The 17,280-nt window shown below is 44.5% G+C and overlaps 1 protein-coding gene across 4 annotated transcripts in view; it reads right to left on the reverse strand.

Moving 5' to 3' along the window:
* Positions 1 to 17,280, reverse strand: part of vwa8 (von Willebrand factor A domain containing 8) — a 367,132-nt gene that overhangs the window by 342,064 nt on the left and 7,788 nt on the right. For all 4 annotated transcript variants that reach the window (XM_087993166.1, XM_087993165.1, XM_087993168.1 and 1 more), the window contains exon 3: positions 4,430 to 4,560. In XM_087993166.1, the coding sequence (XP_087849292.1) occupies positions 4,430 to 4,560 (131 nt within the window). The remainder of the gene's footprint in view (positions 1 to 4,429; positions 4,561 to 17,280) is intronic.

A 17,280-nucleotide genomic window follows, 5' to 3' on the forward strand; every position in this document is an offset into this window, starting at 1 on the left:
CTGGGTCACCCAGGCACATCTTCCTACAGGAGCTCACAAAAACAGATTTCCAAAATAAAATATCAATGCTAAATTTGAAAACATCATTGTGAATTATTGTTTCAGAATTAAAAGTTGTGGCCTTGTTACTAATTATTTTTAGGTGAATATACTCAAAGGGAAAATGAACATGAACAAATTGAAGACTGATAGTTTTTTAAACACGCTCAAGGCAATGCTTGATCCCTATTTAGTTGGATATTTGAGTTAACAAGAATTATATCAGGGTTCTTCCTGCTCTACAGGTGTGTCAAGCATTTGAATTGTGATGGATTTCACAGCAGGGCACGACTGGGACATGTTCAATTGGCGGGACTAGTCCTCACCCTCAACAACTTCTCCTTCCAATCCTCCCATTTCCATCAGACCAAAGGGTAATAATCATGGGCACCCACATGGGCCCCAGCTATGCCTGCCTCTTCATAGGATACTTGGAACACCATCTTCCACAGTTACACCAGCACCTTTTCCTTCGCTACATTAATGATTATATCAGTTCCACCTCGTGCTCCCACAAAGCACCTAAACAGTTCAACTTCACTAACACCTTCCACCCTGACCTGAAGTTCACCTGGACCATCTCAGATCTTCCCTCCCTTTCCTGGACCCCTCCGTCTCCATCTCCAATGATCGACTCAACATGGACATTCATTTTAAACCCACCGACTCCCAGAGATACCTGGACTACACTTCCTCCCATCTCCCATCCTATAAGAATGCGATCCCTTACTCCCAATTCTTCCGCCTCTGCCATATCTGCTCCCAGGAGGAGCAATTCCACACCAGGACATCCCAGATGGTCTCCTATTTCAAGAACTGCAATTTCCTCCCCATGTGATCAATGCCCTCCAGCAGATCTCCTCCACTTCCTGCACCTTCACCCTTGAACCCCACCCCTCCAACCGCAATAACAATAGAACCCCCTGATCCTCACCTTCCTCCCCGCTAACCTCTGGATATAGTGCATTATCGTCTGCCATTTCCGCCGTCTACAATCAGACCCCACCACAGAGACATATTTTCCTCCCTGCCCTATCTGCATTTTGCAAAGACCATTCCCTCCATGACTCGCTCAACAGGTCTATCCCCCATCAACCCACCCTCCACACCCGGCACCTTCCCTTGCCGCCACAAGAAGTGTAAAACCTGCTCTCACATCTACCCCCTCCGTCCAAGGCCCTAAACGATCTTTTCACATCCATCAGAGATTTTCCTGCACATCCACCTACCTCATTGATTGTGTCCATTGCTCTCGATGTGGTTTCCTCTTCATAGAACATTACAGCGCAGTACAGGCCGTTCAGCCCTCGATGTTGCACCCACCTGTCATACCAATCTGAAGCCCATCTAACCTACACTATTCCATGTACGTCCATATACTTGTCCAATGACGACTTAAATGTACTTAAAGTTGGCGAATCTACTACCGTTGCAGGCAAAGCATTCCATACCCTTACTACTCTCTGAGTAAAGAAACAACCTCTGACATCTGACCTATATCTATCACTCCTCAATTTAAAGCCATGTCCCTCGTGCTCGCTGTCACCATTCTTGGAAAAAGGTTCTCCCTGTCCACCCTATCTAACCCACTGATTATCTTTTTTGTCTCTATTAAGTCACCTCTCAACCACATTCTCTCCAACAAAAGCAGCCTCAAGTCCCTCAGCCTTTCCTCATAAGACCTTCCCTCCATACCAGGCAACATCCGAGTAAATCTCCTCTGCACCCTTTCCAAAGCTTCCACATCCTTCTTATAATGCGATGACCAGAACTGTACACAATACTCCAAGTGCGGCCGCACCAGAGTTTTGCATAGCTGCAGCATAACCTCATGGTTCCGGAACTCGATCCCTCTATTAATAAAAGCTAAAACACTGAATGCTTTCTTAACAACCCTGTCAACCTGGGTGGCAACTTTCAAGGATCTGTGTACCTGGACACCGAGATCTCTCTGCTCATCTACACTACCAAGAATCTTACCATTAGCCCCGTACTCCACATTCCTGTCACTCCTTCCAAAGTGAATCACCCCACACTTGTCCGCATTAAACTCCATTTGCCATCTCTCAGCCCAGCTCTGCAGCTTATCTATGTCTCTCTGTAACCTGCAACATCCTTCGTCACTATCCACAACTCCACCGACCTTAGTGTCATCTGCAAATTTACTAACCCACCCTTCGACACCGTCATCCAGGTCATTTATAAAAATGACGAACAGCAGTGGACCCAACACTGACCCTTGCGGTACACCACTAGTAACTGGACTCCAGGATGATCATTTCCCATCAACCACCACCCTCTGTCTTCTTTCAGCAAGCCAATTACTGATCCAAACTGCTATGTCTTCCACAATCCCATTCCTCCGCATTTTGTATAATAGCCTACTGTGGGGAACCTCATCGAACGCCTTGCTGAAATCCATATACACCACATCGACCTGTTTACTCTCATCTACCTGTTTGGGCACCTTCTCAAAGAACTCAGTAAGGTTTGTGAGGCATGACTTTCCCTTCACAAAACCATGCTGACTATCCATAATCAAATTATTCTTTTCTGGATGATTATAAATCCTATCCCTTATAACCTTTTCCAATACTTTACCAACAACTGAAGTAAGGCTCACTGCTCTATAATTACCAGGGTTGTCTCTACTCCCCTTCTTGAACAGGGGAACCACATTTGCTATCCCCCAGTCTTCTGGCACTATTCCTGTAGCCAATGACGATTTAAAGATCAATGTCAAAGGCTCGGTAATCTCCTCCCTGGCTTCCCAGAGGATCCTAGGATAAATCCCATCCAGCCCAGGGGACCTATCTATTTTCACACACTGCAGGATTTCTAATACCTCTTCCTTGTGAACCTCAATCCCACCCCCAGTCTAGCAGCCTGTATGTCAATAATCTCCTTGACAACATTGTCGTTTTCTAGAGTGAATACTGTCGAAAAATATTCATTTAGTGCTTTCCCTATCTCCTCCGACTCCACACACAACGTCCTACTACTATCCTTGATTGGCCCTAATCTTACTCTCGTCATTCTTTTATTCCTTAGATACCTATGGAAAGCCTGAGGGTTTTCCCTGATCCTATCCACCGACAACTTCTCATGTCTCCTCCTGGCTCTTCTGAGCTCTCTCTTTAGGTCTTTCCCGGCTACCGTAACCCTCAAGTGCCCTAACTGAGCCTTCACATCTCATCCTAACATAAGCCTTCTTCTGCCTCTTAACCAGAGATTCCACTTCCTTCGTAAACCATGGCTCCCACGCTCTACAGTTCCTCCCTGCCTGACAGGTACATACTTATCTAGGACACACAGTAGCTTTTCCTTGAATAAGCTCCACATTTCTAATGTGCCCATCCCCTGCAGTTTTCTTCCCCATCCTATGCTTCCTAAAACTTGCCTAATCGCATCGTAATTGCCTTTCCCCCAGCTGTAACTCTTGCCCAGTGGTATACACCTATCCCTTTCTATCACTAAAGTGAACAGTAATCAGGGAGACATGATGCCAACTCGTGAAACATTTCAGGGAACATTTCTGGGACACAAGCACCAAACAACTTCACCACCCAGTGGCTGACCACTTCAACTCCCCCTCCCAATCCCCTAAGGACATCCAAGTCCTGGGTCTCCTTCACAGCCAAATCCAAGCTACCCAACACCTGGAGGAAGAACGCCTCATCTGCCTAGAGACCCTTCAACCACAAAGCATCAACATCAACTTCGCTAGTTTCCAAATCTCCCCTCCCCCCACCACATCCTCGCTCCAACCTTCCAACTTGGCACCGCCCTACTGACCTGTCCATCTTCCTTCCCCACCTATCCGCTCCACCCTCCCCACCGACCTATCGCAATTGCCCCTCATCTGCATCCACCTTTCCCCTTTCCAGGTACCTTCCCCCCCAGCCCCACCCTCCTATTTATCTCATTTCCACATGCCTGATGAAGGGCTTATGCCTGAAACATCGACTCTCCTGCTCCTCGGATGCTGCCTGACCGGCTGTGCTTTTCCAATACCACACTTTTCGACTCTGACTCTCCAGCATTTGTAATCCTCACTTTCTCCTAAGTACTGGGGCATGCTCAATACCGTTTTTAAATGTGTAGACAGACACCCTGAGAAAATACTTAAAAACCATGTAATCTCCTTCAGTTAAACAATCTTGGCGGCAGAATGTAGCTATCATCCTAACATTTGCAATTGACTAATCTTGCACTCTTCCCTTTCCCAAACAATATCACCATTGATATTCATTGTTATTCATATCCACACACTGGTAAACTGCAAATCGATTTCTTTCCCAAAACAGAATTAGTCATCTCACAAAAAAATCAACAAACTGGAACTACAACACGTTGACAGTATTTGCATAGGAACTAGAAAATGGCTTACCAAATACTGCATAGCAATGGAGCGTCGTAAAGGACCAGGTGGACCTATTAGGAAAACATCTTGTCCCAACAGATCTTTCTGCATGATCCATCGAAGGTGCTGTGCCAGTGCCTGAGGTAAGGGTTCCAACACTGGTCAGAATGAAAATTGATTTAATTATTGTTCTCACCTTCACAACACAGCAATCAAGCAGCACAATTTCAAAACTTGAATTACTTGTAGTGAAAATCACACCGGAAACAACACTGTCCTCATAAACCGGACAGAAGTTAAAACTCTCTTGAATTACGTACCATTAGGATATAAAACATTATTGTGCTTTAGTTGTATGGTTGTTGATTTGACAGGGTAACAAGTGGTCCTGATATTCCAGAGATTGCTCAATTAGAGAGTCTGAAGAAGGGTTTAAAACATTTTTCACCCAAACCAACAGTCTCTTCTATTTTATTTCACATCACTTACAAGAATCAGGAATGTAAGAAGTAGGCAGTAAACCCATCGTGTTCACTCCACCATTCAGTATAATCTTGACTAATCTTTGGATTTAATTCTACTTTCACACTGACTTCCCATATCCCTCGATTGACAGAGAACAACAATCTATCCATGCAAGCCTTAAGCACATTCAGTGAGGCCTGTCTAGAGTAGGGAATTGCAAAGATTCAAAACCCCTCAATTGACAAAATATTTCTTGACCTCACTCACAAACTGAATGCCCAAGACTGAACTCCTGTGTTCTTGACCACCCCCCCTACCCGGCAGGAGAAACAATCACTCAATGTCACCACCACGTCATTGAGAGGCCATGAATGAGGGAGAGATTGGTTATGCAGTAGACAAGGGGTGAAGTCGACTTGGCTTTTGTGCAGGAATAAATTTAGTTCTGAATTTGTGAGAATTTTCTTTACTCAGACTGGCATATGAATCGAGGTAAAAACAATGACTGCTGATGCTGGAAACCAGATTCTGGATTAGTGGTGCTGGAAGAGCACAGCAGTTCAGGCAACATCCAAGGATCAGTAAAATCGACGTCTCGGGCAAAAGCCCTTCATCAGGAATATGAAATCACACCGGAAACAACACTGTCCTCATAAACCGGACAGAAGTTAAAACTCTCTTGAATTACGTACCATTAGGATATAAAACATTATTGTGCTTTAGTTGTATGGTTGTTGATTTGACAGGGTAACAAGTGGTCCTGATATTCATGGAGTGCTTAGAGGTAAATAGCACAGATGTAGGTAAATAAGTAAAGTCATCATCGTCCCAAAGGACCATATAAAGCTGCTCTCTCATTAGAAAGAGAGTATTGATGTTGGTTTAACCTGAGTGTCAGCTCGCATCATGCGAGGGAAGAGGTTGAGAAGAAGGACCTTCAATTCAGCCGGTGTGGGAATTGAACCCACATGGTTGTTGATGTCACTCTGCACTGCAAACCAGCCATTCATCAAACTGAGCAAATTGAAACCAAGCACAGACGCATTTAACAGGCAAATAAATAAGTATGAGGGTGAGATGAACACAAAGATATGCTGCTCGGGTGAGATGATTTTCGTTAACTCAATGAAGAAGGTGGCTATCGCTGGCAAGAAGAGCAGTTAATTGCCCAAAGGACAGTTAAAAGTTGACCACATTGCTGTCACACATGAGCCAGCCATGGATTGCAGTTTTTAAGGGGCATCAGTGAACCAGGTGGAGTTTTCCAACAATTTACAATGGTTTCATGGTCGTCAATAAACTCTTACTTCAAGATCATTTTTTATTGAATTCAAATTTCACCATCTGCCGAGGCAGAATTTGAACACAGGTCCCTGGAACATCTGGGCCATCACCTCGCTATTTAATATGTGATATAAACACCTGGTACAGACCACTTGGGCCAAATGGCGTACAGAAGAACCTCGATTACCCGAGCAACACGGGCAGGAGGTATTTTGTTCAGATAATCAAATGCCGGATAAGAAAGTTTAGCGAAGCATCGGGACCTTGCCATCTCGTTCGGATAATCCGAAAGTCGGATGATCAAGGTTCCTCTGTACATCAGTCTTTTAAATAACTAGAGAGAATAGGTTCCCTCAAAGACTAAAGTGTTATGTATGGAACCACAGGAGATAAGCAATGAATATTTCTCCTCTGTATTTACCATGGAGAAAGACTGAAGAGTTGGAAACTTGGGGAAGTTAGATATTTTGGGGACAGTCCATATCACAGTAGAGGAGGTGGTGGATGTATTAGAATGTATGAAGGTGGATATCCAAGAACACTGCAAAAGACTGGAGAAGAAATTGCAGGGGCCCTGTTTGTTACTTATGCATCAATCTTAGCCATGGGTGAGGTCCCATAAGATTGGAGGGTAGGAATGTTGCGCCATTATTTAAGAAGGGCTGCAAAGAAAAGCCTGGGAACTACAGACCAGTAAGCCTAACATCTGTGGTGGGTAAGTTACTTGAGAGATAAGATACACATGCATTTGGAAAGACAGGGTTTGATTAAGAGTAGTCAGCATGGCTTTTGTGTTTGGGAGATCATGCCTCACAAGTTTGTTAGAGTTCTTTGATAAAGGTTGATGAGAGCAGGGCAGTAGACCTAGTCTATATGAAGTTGAGAAGCGTGGCACTGGAGAAGCACAGCAGGTTAGGCAGCATGTGAGTTGACCTTTCCTCATGACTCTCTCCTGGAAGGTGAACCATGCTTTCAGCATTCATGAGTGCATAAGATATGGGAGCAGAATTAGGCCATTCGGCATATCAAATCTGCTCTGCCATCCGATCATGGCTGATATACTTCTCACCCCCATTTTCTTGCCTTCTCCTCATAACCCATCAATCCATTACCAATTAAAAATCTGTCTACCTCCTCCTTAAAATTTACTCACTGTCCCAGCATCCACCGCACTTCAGGGTGACGAATTCCACGCATTCCCAACCCTTTGGGAGAAGTTGTTTCTCGTCAACACTGTTTTAAATTTGTTACCCCTTATCCTTAGACCATGACACCTCATCCCAGAATGCCCACAAGAGGAAGCATCCATTCCGCATCTATGTTATCCATATCTTTTATCAACTTGAATACCTCAAGTTAATCTACCCTCATTCTTCTAAATTCCAGAGAGTATAGGCTTAAACTTTTCACTCTCTCTTCTCCTCAGGGTGTTACATGTTATAAGATGACCAGTGATTCTTCTGACCTGTAATCAACAAACGTCAAAAAAGCTCAACCTTTCTTCAGCGATCCCAGGAATATTCAGTGAACTTTATTTGAACTGCTGCTAAAACAATTATATCTTAAGCAATCATAAGGACACTGTAATCCAAATGTTATCTCACCAAGGCTTTGTAAAGCTCCAGTAAAATTTCCTTACTTTTCTTCGCAATTCCTCTTGTAATAAATGGTAATATTCAATTTGCATTTCAAACCTCTTCCTGTACCTGCTCAATAACATTTTTTTTGGACATCTGGATTCCTCTGTATCTCCATGTTCTGCAGTCTCTCCACATTTAAATAGTACACTGATTTTCAATTCTTCCTAACCAAGTGGACAAGTTCACAATATGCCGCATCTTCCAAATTTTTGCCCACTCACTTAACTCACGTATACCCTTTACATACTTTCTACCTCCATTTGACAACTTACTTTTCTAGCTATCTTGGTGTCATCAGCGAATTTAGCCATAATACCTTTGGTCTTCATATCCAAGGCATTAATATAAGCTTCAAATAGTTGAGACCGAGTACTGATCCCAATGTCAATCCACTGCTGAGAGCTTGCCAGCCTGAAAAAGACCCAGCCATCCCTACTCTCTGCTTCCTGATAGCTAACCAATTCCTTATTCATGCTATCCCATATACAATGAGTTCATATTCAGTAGAGCAACCTTTGATGTGCATCAGATGCTGTTGGAAACCCACATGCTCGTCATAATAACCATGCCTGTTTTTTATTAATGACTTGGATGAGGGAGTCGAAGGGTGGGTCAGTAAATTTGCAGACGATACGAAGATTGGTGGAGTTGTGGATAGTGAGGAGGGCTGTTGTCGGCTGCAAAGGGACTTAGATATGATGCAGAGCTGGGCTGAGGAGTGGCAGATGGAGTTCAACCCTGCCAAGTGTGAGGTTGTCCATTTTGGAAGGACAAATAAGAATGCGGAATACAGGGTTAATGGTAGGGTTCTTAGTAAGCAGAGGGATCTTGGGGTCTATGTTCATAGATCTTTGAAAGTTGCCACTCAGGTGGATAGAGCTTGTAAGAAGGCCTATGGTGTATTAGCGTTCATTAGCAGAGGGATTGAATTCAAGAATTGTGAGGTGATGTTGCAGCTCTACAGGACCTTGGTTAGGCCACATTTGGAGTACTGTGTGCAGTTCTGGTCGCCTCCCTTTAGAAAAGATGTGGAAGCTTTGGAGAGGGTGCAGAGAAGATTTACCAGGATGTTGCCTGGAATGGAGAATAGGTCGTACGAGGATAGGTTGAGAGTGCTCGGCCTTTTCTCATTGGAACGGCGAAGGATGAGGGGTGACTTGATAGAGGTTTATAAGACGATCAGAGGAATAGATAGAGTGGACAGTCAGAAACTTTTTCCCCGGGTACAACAGAGTGTTACAAGGGGACATAAATTTAAGGTGAAGGGTGGAAGGTATAGGGGGGATGTCAGGGGTAGGTTCTTTACCCAGAGAGTGGTGGGGGCATGGAATGCGCTGCCTGTGGGAGTGGCAGAGTCAGAATCATTGGTGATCTTTAAGTGGCAATTAGATAGGTACATGGATGAGTGCTTAAGCTAGGACAAATGTTCGGCACAACATCGTGGGCCGAAGGGCCTGTTCTGTGCTGTATTGTTCTATGTTCTAACTGTTCCGTGATCTTATATAAGATTATAAGATGCCTATATAAAGATTGCTTGTTTTTATTTTATTTTTAATTTGGACTAAAATGTGAAAAGAATGGATTTTAAAAGGACTGCACAAGTTTTTAAAAGCAAATAACCTGACACTCATTGTAAGCACCATTAGTAAAACTGCCGATCAAACAACAGTTGAAGCGTAGTCTACAGACAAGTTGGAATACATGCAAATAGAGATTCGGCTGATAAGTAGCTGATTGGCCCATGAACTTTTATCAATGACAAAGGCCTTCTGTCTGCCAACAATTACATGTTTGCTTGTAAGGTAGCTGAACAGCTTGGTGTGGTCAACAGGATAGTAGGAAGCCTTCAGGCCTCCAGGCCAGTTCTGCAGCTCTCTCTGTTCTCTGCAGTAAGTGACATCAAACCTGAGGATAGGAGTTTATCTTTTCTTCAACAATTGGTGTGACTTTTACTTAATAAGTGAGAGACCATTTTATAAGTTTGTACCAAGCCACCTTATGTCTCTCACAAATTAGTGAAAGCATCCAGAGGAGAAAGACTGAGAAGCAGTGTTCTGATCAGCACAACAACCATTTCAGCAAATCATGTGAACATAGAGCACAAAACTGGTTTCCCAATGGTCCTCTCATCCATAACACCCCATGTTGTTTTAATCCTACGTGTTCCGGTGTAAAGAGGGAGCTCAGAAAGGATTAGACCTTAAACTAGTAGTTCTATGCCAACAGTTCATAAATATGCTACCACGACATGCAGGCCCATCTTTTCAGAGTTGAAAGCTCATCACTGACTGGTTGATATTCATAATGATGAGTTTGTAAACATGAGTCTATTTTAACCTCTAGCCCTGTCACAGTCAGTCCTAAATGTGATAAACAATTAACAACTCACTAGAGAAGGCTCCACAAACATTAAAAAAAAGAGAACTGCAGATGCTAGAGATCTGAAACAAAAGCAAAAATTGCTGAAAACAGTCAGCAGATCTGGCAGCATCTGTGGGACAAAGCAGAGTTTGTGTTTCGAGCCCAGTGACCCCTCCTCATGAGTGAAAACAGCTGGGATAAAACATTGGTATTCCTCTTGCTTTTTTGTGGGAGGAGGGTGGGATGAGAAGAGAGGTGAGTGGATAAGTGAAGATGGAGCCCAGGTAGAGAGATGAAAGGGGTAGGCAGATTACTGATAGGAAGCCAGGACATAAGAGAAGCTGAATAAGTGATCATGCGAGCTAAGAATAGGAGGAAATTAGTAGGCTGTGCTGACAGAAATTCATGTAACATAATAATGTGAATAGGAGTGGGTGAGAATTAGCCTGAATCAGATGCAATATTAAGAACGAGAGGCTGCAGTGATTTGAATCAAAAACAGAAAACTGCATAGAGTTCATTAAATTTAAAACCTGATTACATCCTTGCAAATCTTTTTTACCCAAACCCCACACTCTGGTCCCATTATGACATGGGTTGACTTCGGCACAGCCGACCAATTCTCATCAACTTTAGTGAATCTAACCATTGCTTCTTAACATTCAAATGGCATTACCATCACTGAATGCCCTGAAATCAATATCCCCTGTGGGGTTATCAATGACCAGAAAGTGATCTGGGCAGGCTGGCTATACAAGCAGGTCAGTTTGGAATCCTGCAGCACGTGGCTCACCTCCTGAACCCCCATAGTCTATTCACCATCAAAGGTACCAGTAACATGACAGAATACCCCCACTTGCCGGGATGGCTGCAGTTCCAACAACATTGAAAAAGCTTGACACCATCAAGGACAAGGTGAAAGTGTGGACTGCAGACGCTAGAGATCAGAGTCAAGATTAGAGTGGTACTGGAAAAGCTCAGGTCAGGCAGCATCCGAGGAGCAGGAAAATCGGCATTTCAGGCAAAAGCCCTTCATCAGGAATGCCCTGAAGAAGGGCTTTTGCCCAAAACGTCGATTTTCCTACTCCTCGAAATGCTGCCTGACCTGCTGCGCTTTTCTAGCACCACTCCGACCTTGACCATCAAGGACAAAGCAGCTGTGTGATCAGCACCATATCCATAAATATCCAATCACGTCACCACCGACACTCAATAACAGCAGTGTGTGCATCTTCTTCAAGATGTACTGCAGAAATTAACAAGGCTCCTCAGATATCACCTTCCAGACAAATGTCCACTTCCATCTTAACAGACATGGGCAGCAGGTACATAGGAGCACCATCACCTGCAAGTTCTCCTTCAAGCCATACATCATCCTGCCTTCACCGTGGCTGGCTCAACACCTGGAACTCCTTTCTCATTTTCATTGTGGGTCTACATGCGCCAAATGGACTATAGGACCATCAGATATTGGAGCAGAATTCAAGTATTCATTCCATCAAGTCTGCTCCACCACTCGATCATAGCTGACACGTTTCTCAAACCCATTCTCCTGCCTTCCCCACATAACCCTTTATCTCCTTACTAATCAAGAACGTATCTATCTCTGTCTTAAATAAACTGAATGCTTTGGCCTCCACAGCCTCCTGCAAAAATGAGTTCCATAGATTCACCACCTAATTGAAAAAAATTCCTCCTCTCAGTTCTAAAGGGTCTTCCCTTCACTCTGAGACTGTAGGGTCCTCATCTCCTACTAGTTGGAAGCATCTACTTCACATTCACTCTATCCAGGCCTCTCAGTGTTCTCTAAGTTTCAATGAGATCCATCTCTTATCTTTCTGAACTCCATCGAGTATAGGTCCAGAGTCCCCAATCACTCCTCATATGACAAGCCTTTCAGCCCTAGGATCATTCTCGTAAATCTCCTCAGGACCCCTTTCAACACCAACACATCCTTCCTTAGATATGGCACCAAACACAGCTCTCAATATTCCAAATGCAGTCTGACCAGAGCCTTATATAACCTCTGCAGTACATCTCTGCTCATTTTCTAGCCCTCTTGAAATGAATGCTAACACTGCATTTGCCTTTCTCACTGTCAACCAAACCAACATGTGAAAGACAATCTGAACAAGGACGCCCATGTCCTTTTGAGCTTCAGATTTCTGAAACCTTTCCCCATTTAGAAAATAGTATATGCTTCTATTCTTCCAACCAATGTGCATAACCTTACACTTTCTCCCATTGTATTCCATCTACCACTTTTGCCCCACTTTCTGAGCCTGTCCAAGTACATCTGCAACCTCCCCATTTGCTCAACAATCCTTAAACCTTCATCAATCTTCATGTCATCTGCAAACATTGCAATAAGGCCCTCAGTTCCTTCACCCAGATCGTTAATATGTAACATGAATAGTTATGGTCCAACACTGAGCCCTGCAGCATTCCACTAGTCTGCAGCTACCATCCCAAAAAAGATCCCTTTATCCCCATTCTCTCCCTTCCACCAGCTGGCCTATCCAATATCCTGCCAATGCCTTGCCCCTAACACTAAAGGATCTTATCTTATTTAGCAACCACTGTGTGACACCTTGTCAAAGGCCTTCTGGAAATCCAAATGTCCTTTGTCTAACTTGCTCATTACCTCCTCACAGAATTCTAACAAATTTGTCAGGCATGACCTCCCCTTGACGAAGCCACTCTGACTCAACCCTTCTTTGTTACCATGAACTTCCAGAACTCCACAATCTCATCCTTAATAATGGAGTTTAAAATCTTCACAAATGACTGAGTTCACGTTAACCAGCCTCCTTCCCTTCTTAAACAGGGGTGTTACATTAGCCACTTTCGAAACCTATGGGCCCCTCCCTGACTTCAGGGACTCCTGAACGATCACCAGCAATTTCTCCACAAATTCCTCAGACATGTCCTTCAGAACGCGAGGGTGTCGACCATCCGGTCTGGGTGATTTATCCACCTTCAGACCTTTCAGCTTCCCCAGTATTTTCACCGTAATGATGGTCACTACAATCACCTCTGCCCCCTGACTCTCAAAGTTCTGGTGTTGCTACTGGCGTCATGCACCACGAAGACTGATGCAAAGTAACTCTCAAGTTCCTTTGTCATTTCTCATGCTTCGTTTTCTCTAGCCTTATTACTTTTTTAATTATCCTCTGCTGGATTGTAAAGGCTTTCCAATCTCTGGCTTCCCACTGACCTTCACCACATTGTATTCTTTTCCTTTGCTTTTATGCTGTTCCAGACTTCCCTATCCAGCTATCGTTGCCTCGGGCTTCCTCTACTATGTTTCTTCTTACTTGCGATGAATTTCTGTTGCGCTTCCCAAATTATCCCGAGAAACTCCTGCTCCACCCCGATAGTCTCCCTTTCCAAGCAACTGCAGCTAGTTCCTCCCTCATATCTTTGTACAATGTTAAAAATCACACAACACCGGGTTATAGTCCAACAGGTTTAATTGGAAGCACTAGCTTTCGGAGCGCTGCTCCTTCATCAGGTGGTTGTGGAGTACACGATTGTAAGACACAGAATTTATAGCAAAAGTTTACAGTGTGATGTAACTGAAATTATACATTGAAAAATACCTTTATGGTTTGTTAAGTCTCACATCTGTTAGAATGACCAAGATAGTTTCACTTCTTTCATATTTAAATCACAAAACTTTTTTAAAAAGTTACATTCTCAGGTTAACTTTAATTGGTGTCAGCCCAAATAATGTGTTGAAAGTGTTAGCCCCCTGTGTGCTGTTGTCTGTGCCATAATGTTTAGACTGATTGTAATCTAAAAAATGAGTTAACAGAGTCTTACATGGATTCATGCAGTTTCTGAGCAAAACACAATGTAAGTCTGCAAGTACAAATTCACCCCACAAACGTATATGTGTATGTGTGTGTGAGTGAGAGAAAGAGAAAGACAGAGACTGGGGTGGGGGGCTGTGAGAGTCTAAGAGAGAGAGAGAGATTGTATGTGAGTGTGAAGGAGTCTAAGTCTGTGAGCGGGTGCATGTGTGTTTGTGTGTGTGTCTTGCAGGAGTGTGTGAGAGTCTGTCTGCATGTGTGTGTGTGTGTGTGTGTGTGTTTAGTGCAATGGTGGTCACCTGTAGTGTGACATGAACCCAAGGTCCCGGTTGAGGCCCTCCCTATGGGTACCGAACTTAGCTATCAGCCTCTGCTTGGCCACTTTTCACTGCTGTCTGTCCAAAAGTCCACTTGGAGGATGGTCACCTGAAGGTCCAAGGTTGAATGTCCTGGACCACTGAAGTTCTCCAACTGGGAGGGAACACTCCTGTTTGTTGATTGTTGTGCAGTGCCCATTCATCCGTTGCCATAGCCTCTGCTCAGATTCACCAATGTATCAAGCCTCAGGGCATCCTTGCCTGCAGTGTATGAGATAGACAACACTGGCTGAGTCGCATGAGTACCTGCCACGTACATGGTGGGAGGTGTCCCCACATGTAATGGTGGTATCCATGTCCACACTCTGACACGTCTTGCAGCACCTACCGTGATAGGGTTGTATGAAGTTGTTCTGAAAGACGGGCAGTTTGCTTAGAACAATGATCTGTTTGAGGTTTAGTGGTTGTTTAAAGGTGAGCACTGGAGGTGTGTGAAGGTCTTAACAAGGTGCTCATCCCCATTGATAATGTGCTGCAGGTCACAAAGAACATGGCGTAGTTAGATTAGATTAGATTACTTACAGTGTGGAGACAGGTCCTTCGGCCCAACAAGTCCACACCAACCCTCCAAAGAGCAACCAGACCCATTCCCGTACATTTACCCCTTCACCTAACACGATAGACAATTTAGCATGACCAATTCACCTAACCTGCACATCTTTGGATTTTGGGAGGAAACCGGAGCAGCCAGAAGAAACCCACGCAGACATGGGGAGAATGTGCAAACTCCATACAGACAGGTGCCTGGGGCAGGAGTTGAACCTGGGTCTCTGACGCTGTGAGGCAACAGTGCTAACCACTGTGCCACCCCCTGGTACTTCAGCTCCTGGGAAGTATTGGACAACGAAGAGTACCCTGTCGGTTGCAGCACGTGTCTGTCTCCCGGGTAGGTCATTACGGTTCCTTGCTGTGGCACGTCGGAATTGGCGGTCGATGAATTGAACATTGTACCCGCTCTTATGAGGGCATCCCTGAGTACTTCCAGGTGCCCATCAGGTTCCTCCTCATCTGAGCAGATCCAGTGTATGCATAGGGCTTGTTCATAGGGGACAGCCGTTTTAATATGTTTTTGGTGGAAGCTGGAGAAGTGTAGCATTGTGAGGTTGTTTGTGGGTTTGCGGTAGAATGTGGTGCTGAAGTGTCCATCCTTGATGGAGGTGCATGTGTCCAAGAATGAGAGTAGTCCATGGTGAGTTTGATGGTGGGATGAAACTTGTGGCTATCACTGTGTACTTTTATCAGTGACTCCTTGCCATGGGTCCAGAAGAAGAAAATGTCGTCAATGTACCTGGTGTATAGTGTTGGTTGGAGGTTCTGTGTAGAGAAGAAGTCTTGTTCGAACCTGTGCATGAAGATGTTAGCATATTGGGGTGCAAATTTGGTCCCCATGGCTGTTCCATGCGTCTGAAGAACTGGTTGTCAAAGGTGAAGACATTGGGATTGAGGATAAAGCGGATGAGTTGTAGGATGGTGTTCGGAGATTGGCAGTTGTTGGTGTTGAGTACTGAGGCTGTTGCCGCGATGCGTCATTGTGGGGGATGCTGGTGTGGAGTGCAGAAACGTCCATTGTGACGAGGAATGTTCCCGGTTTGATTTATCTGTGGGTGCTGAGTTTCTATAAGAAATCCGTAGTGTCGCGACTGAAGCTAGGGATCCCCTGTACAATGGGTTTCAAGATGCCGTTAACACAGCCAGAGAGGTTCTCACACAAGGTCCCACTGCCTGACATGATGGGATGTCCTGGTGTATTGGCTTGGTGTATCTTTGGAAGACAGCAGAAGTCGCCTATGAGAGAGGTACATGGGATGAGGGCGCGTAGGGAACTCTGAAGGACTGGATCCAAAGTTCTGACCAGTGTGTTTAATTCACGGGTGTGTTCTTTGGTCGGATCAACCGGTAGCTGCCTGTAGTGTTCCTGGTTGTTCAGGTGTCGGTACATTTCCTTGCAGTAATCTGTTCTATTCTGAATGATGATAGCTCCTCCTTTATCTGCTGGTTTGATGACAATGTTGTGATTGGTTTTGAGAGCCTGGATGGTGTTGCATCGTGATTGGGTGATGCTTTGCTCTACCTTGTAGGTACGGCTGAAGAAGCTGGCATTTATATATTTCCTGATGGTTTGAGCATATATGTCAAGCCCAGGGCAGCGGCCCTCGGTTGGGGTCCAAGTTGACACCTTCTTTGGTCGCTTCTCTACGGATCCCTGTGATGACTGTTCCGGTTCGTCAGTGGACTTGTTGGGATCACTGCTGGCACCTTGAAAGAATTCCCGGAGTCTCATTCATCAGATGAATTCCTCCATGTCTGCTGCAAGAACCAAGGAGTCCATTTTGATGGTGGGCAGAAATTGAGATCCCTGCTCAGGATTCCAATCTCTTCCAGTCGAAGGGTGTGGTCTGATAATCGACTTCCCCGCAGTGATAATGTTTTCCACTGTCGTACCAGGGTAGGCTTCGCTAATACTGGTGAGAATGCCAAGTTTCTCCAGTTTCTTGTTCTTGGTGTGCGTGTACGTGGTGTAGTTTTGTCACCTTGTCTGTTTGGCAATGTCCTGTAACAGTACTGCTGTCTCCTGAGTGCAGGCTGAGACTGTGGACTCCATCTGAATTTCAAGGTTGTGTCGCCTGTTGTAGAGCTGGTGCAGGAATTGATTGAGGAGTTTGCGAGAGGTGCGGTGGATGATTCGGAGATGCCGGTGTTGGACTGGGGTGTATAAAGTTAAAAATCACACAACATCAGGTTATAGTCCAAGAGGTTTAATTGAAAGCTTTAGCTTTCAGAGCGCCGCTCCTTCATCAGGTGGTTGTGGAGTATACGATTGTAAGACACAGAATTTATAGCAAAACTTTACAGTGTGATGTAACTGAAATTACACATTGAAAAATACCTTGTTTGTGAAGTCTTTCATCTGTTAGAATGAGCATGTTAGTTTCACC

This window comes from Chiloscyllium plagiosum, unplaced genomic scaffold (genome assembly GCF_037043375.1).
Source record: "Chiloscyllium plagiosum isolate Xiang-an unplaced genomic scaffold, Cpla_swu_hap1 HiC_scaffold_12, whole genome shotgun sequence".
Taxonomy (NCBI): Eukaryota; Metazoa; Chordata; class Chondrichthyes; order Orectolobiformes; family Hemiscylliidae; genus Chiloscyllium; species Chiloscyllium plagiosum.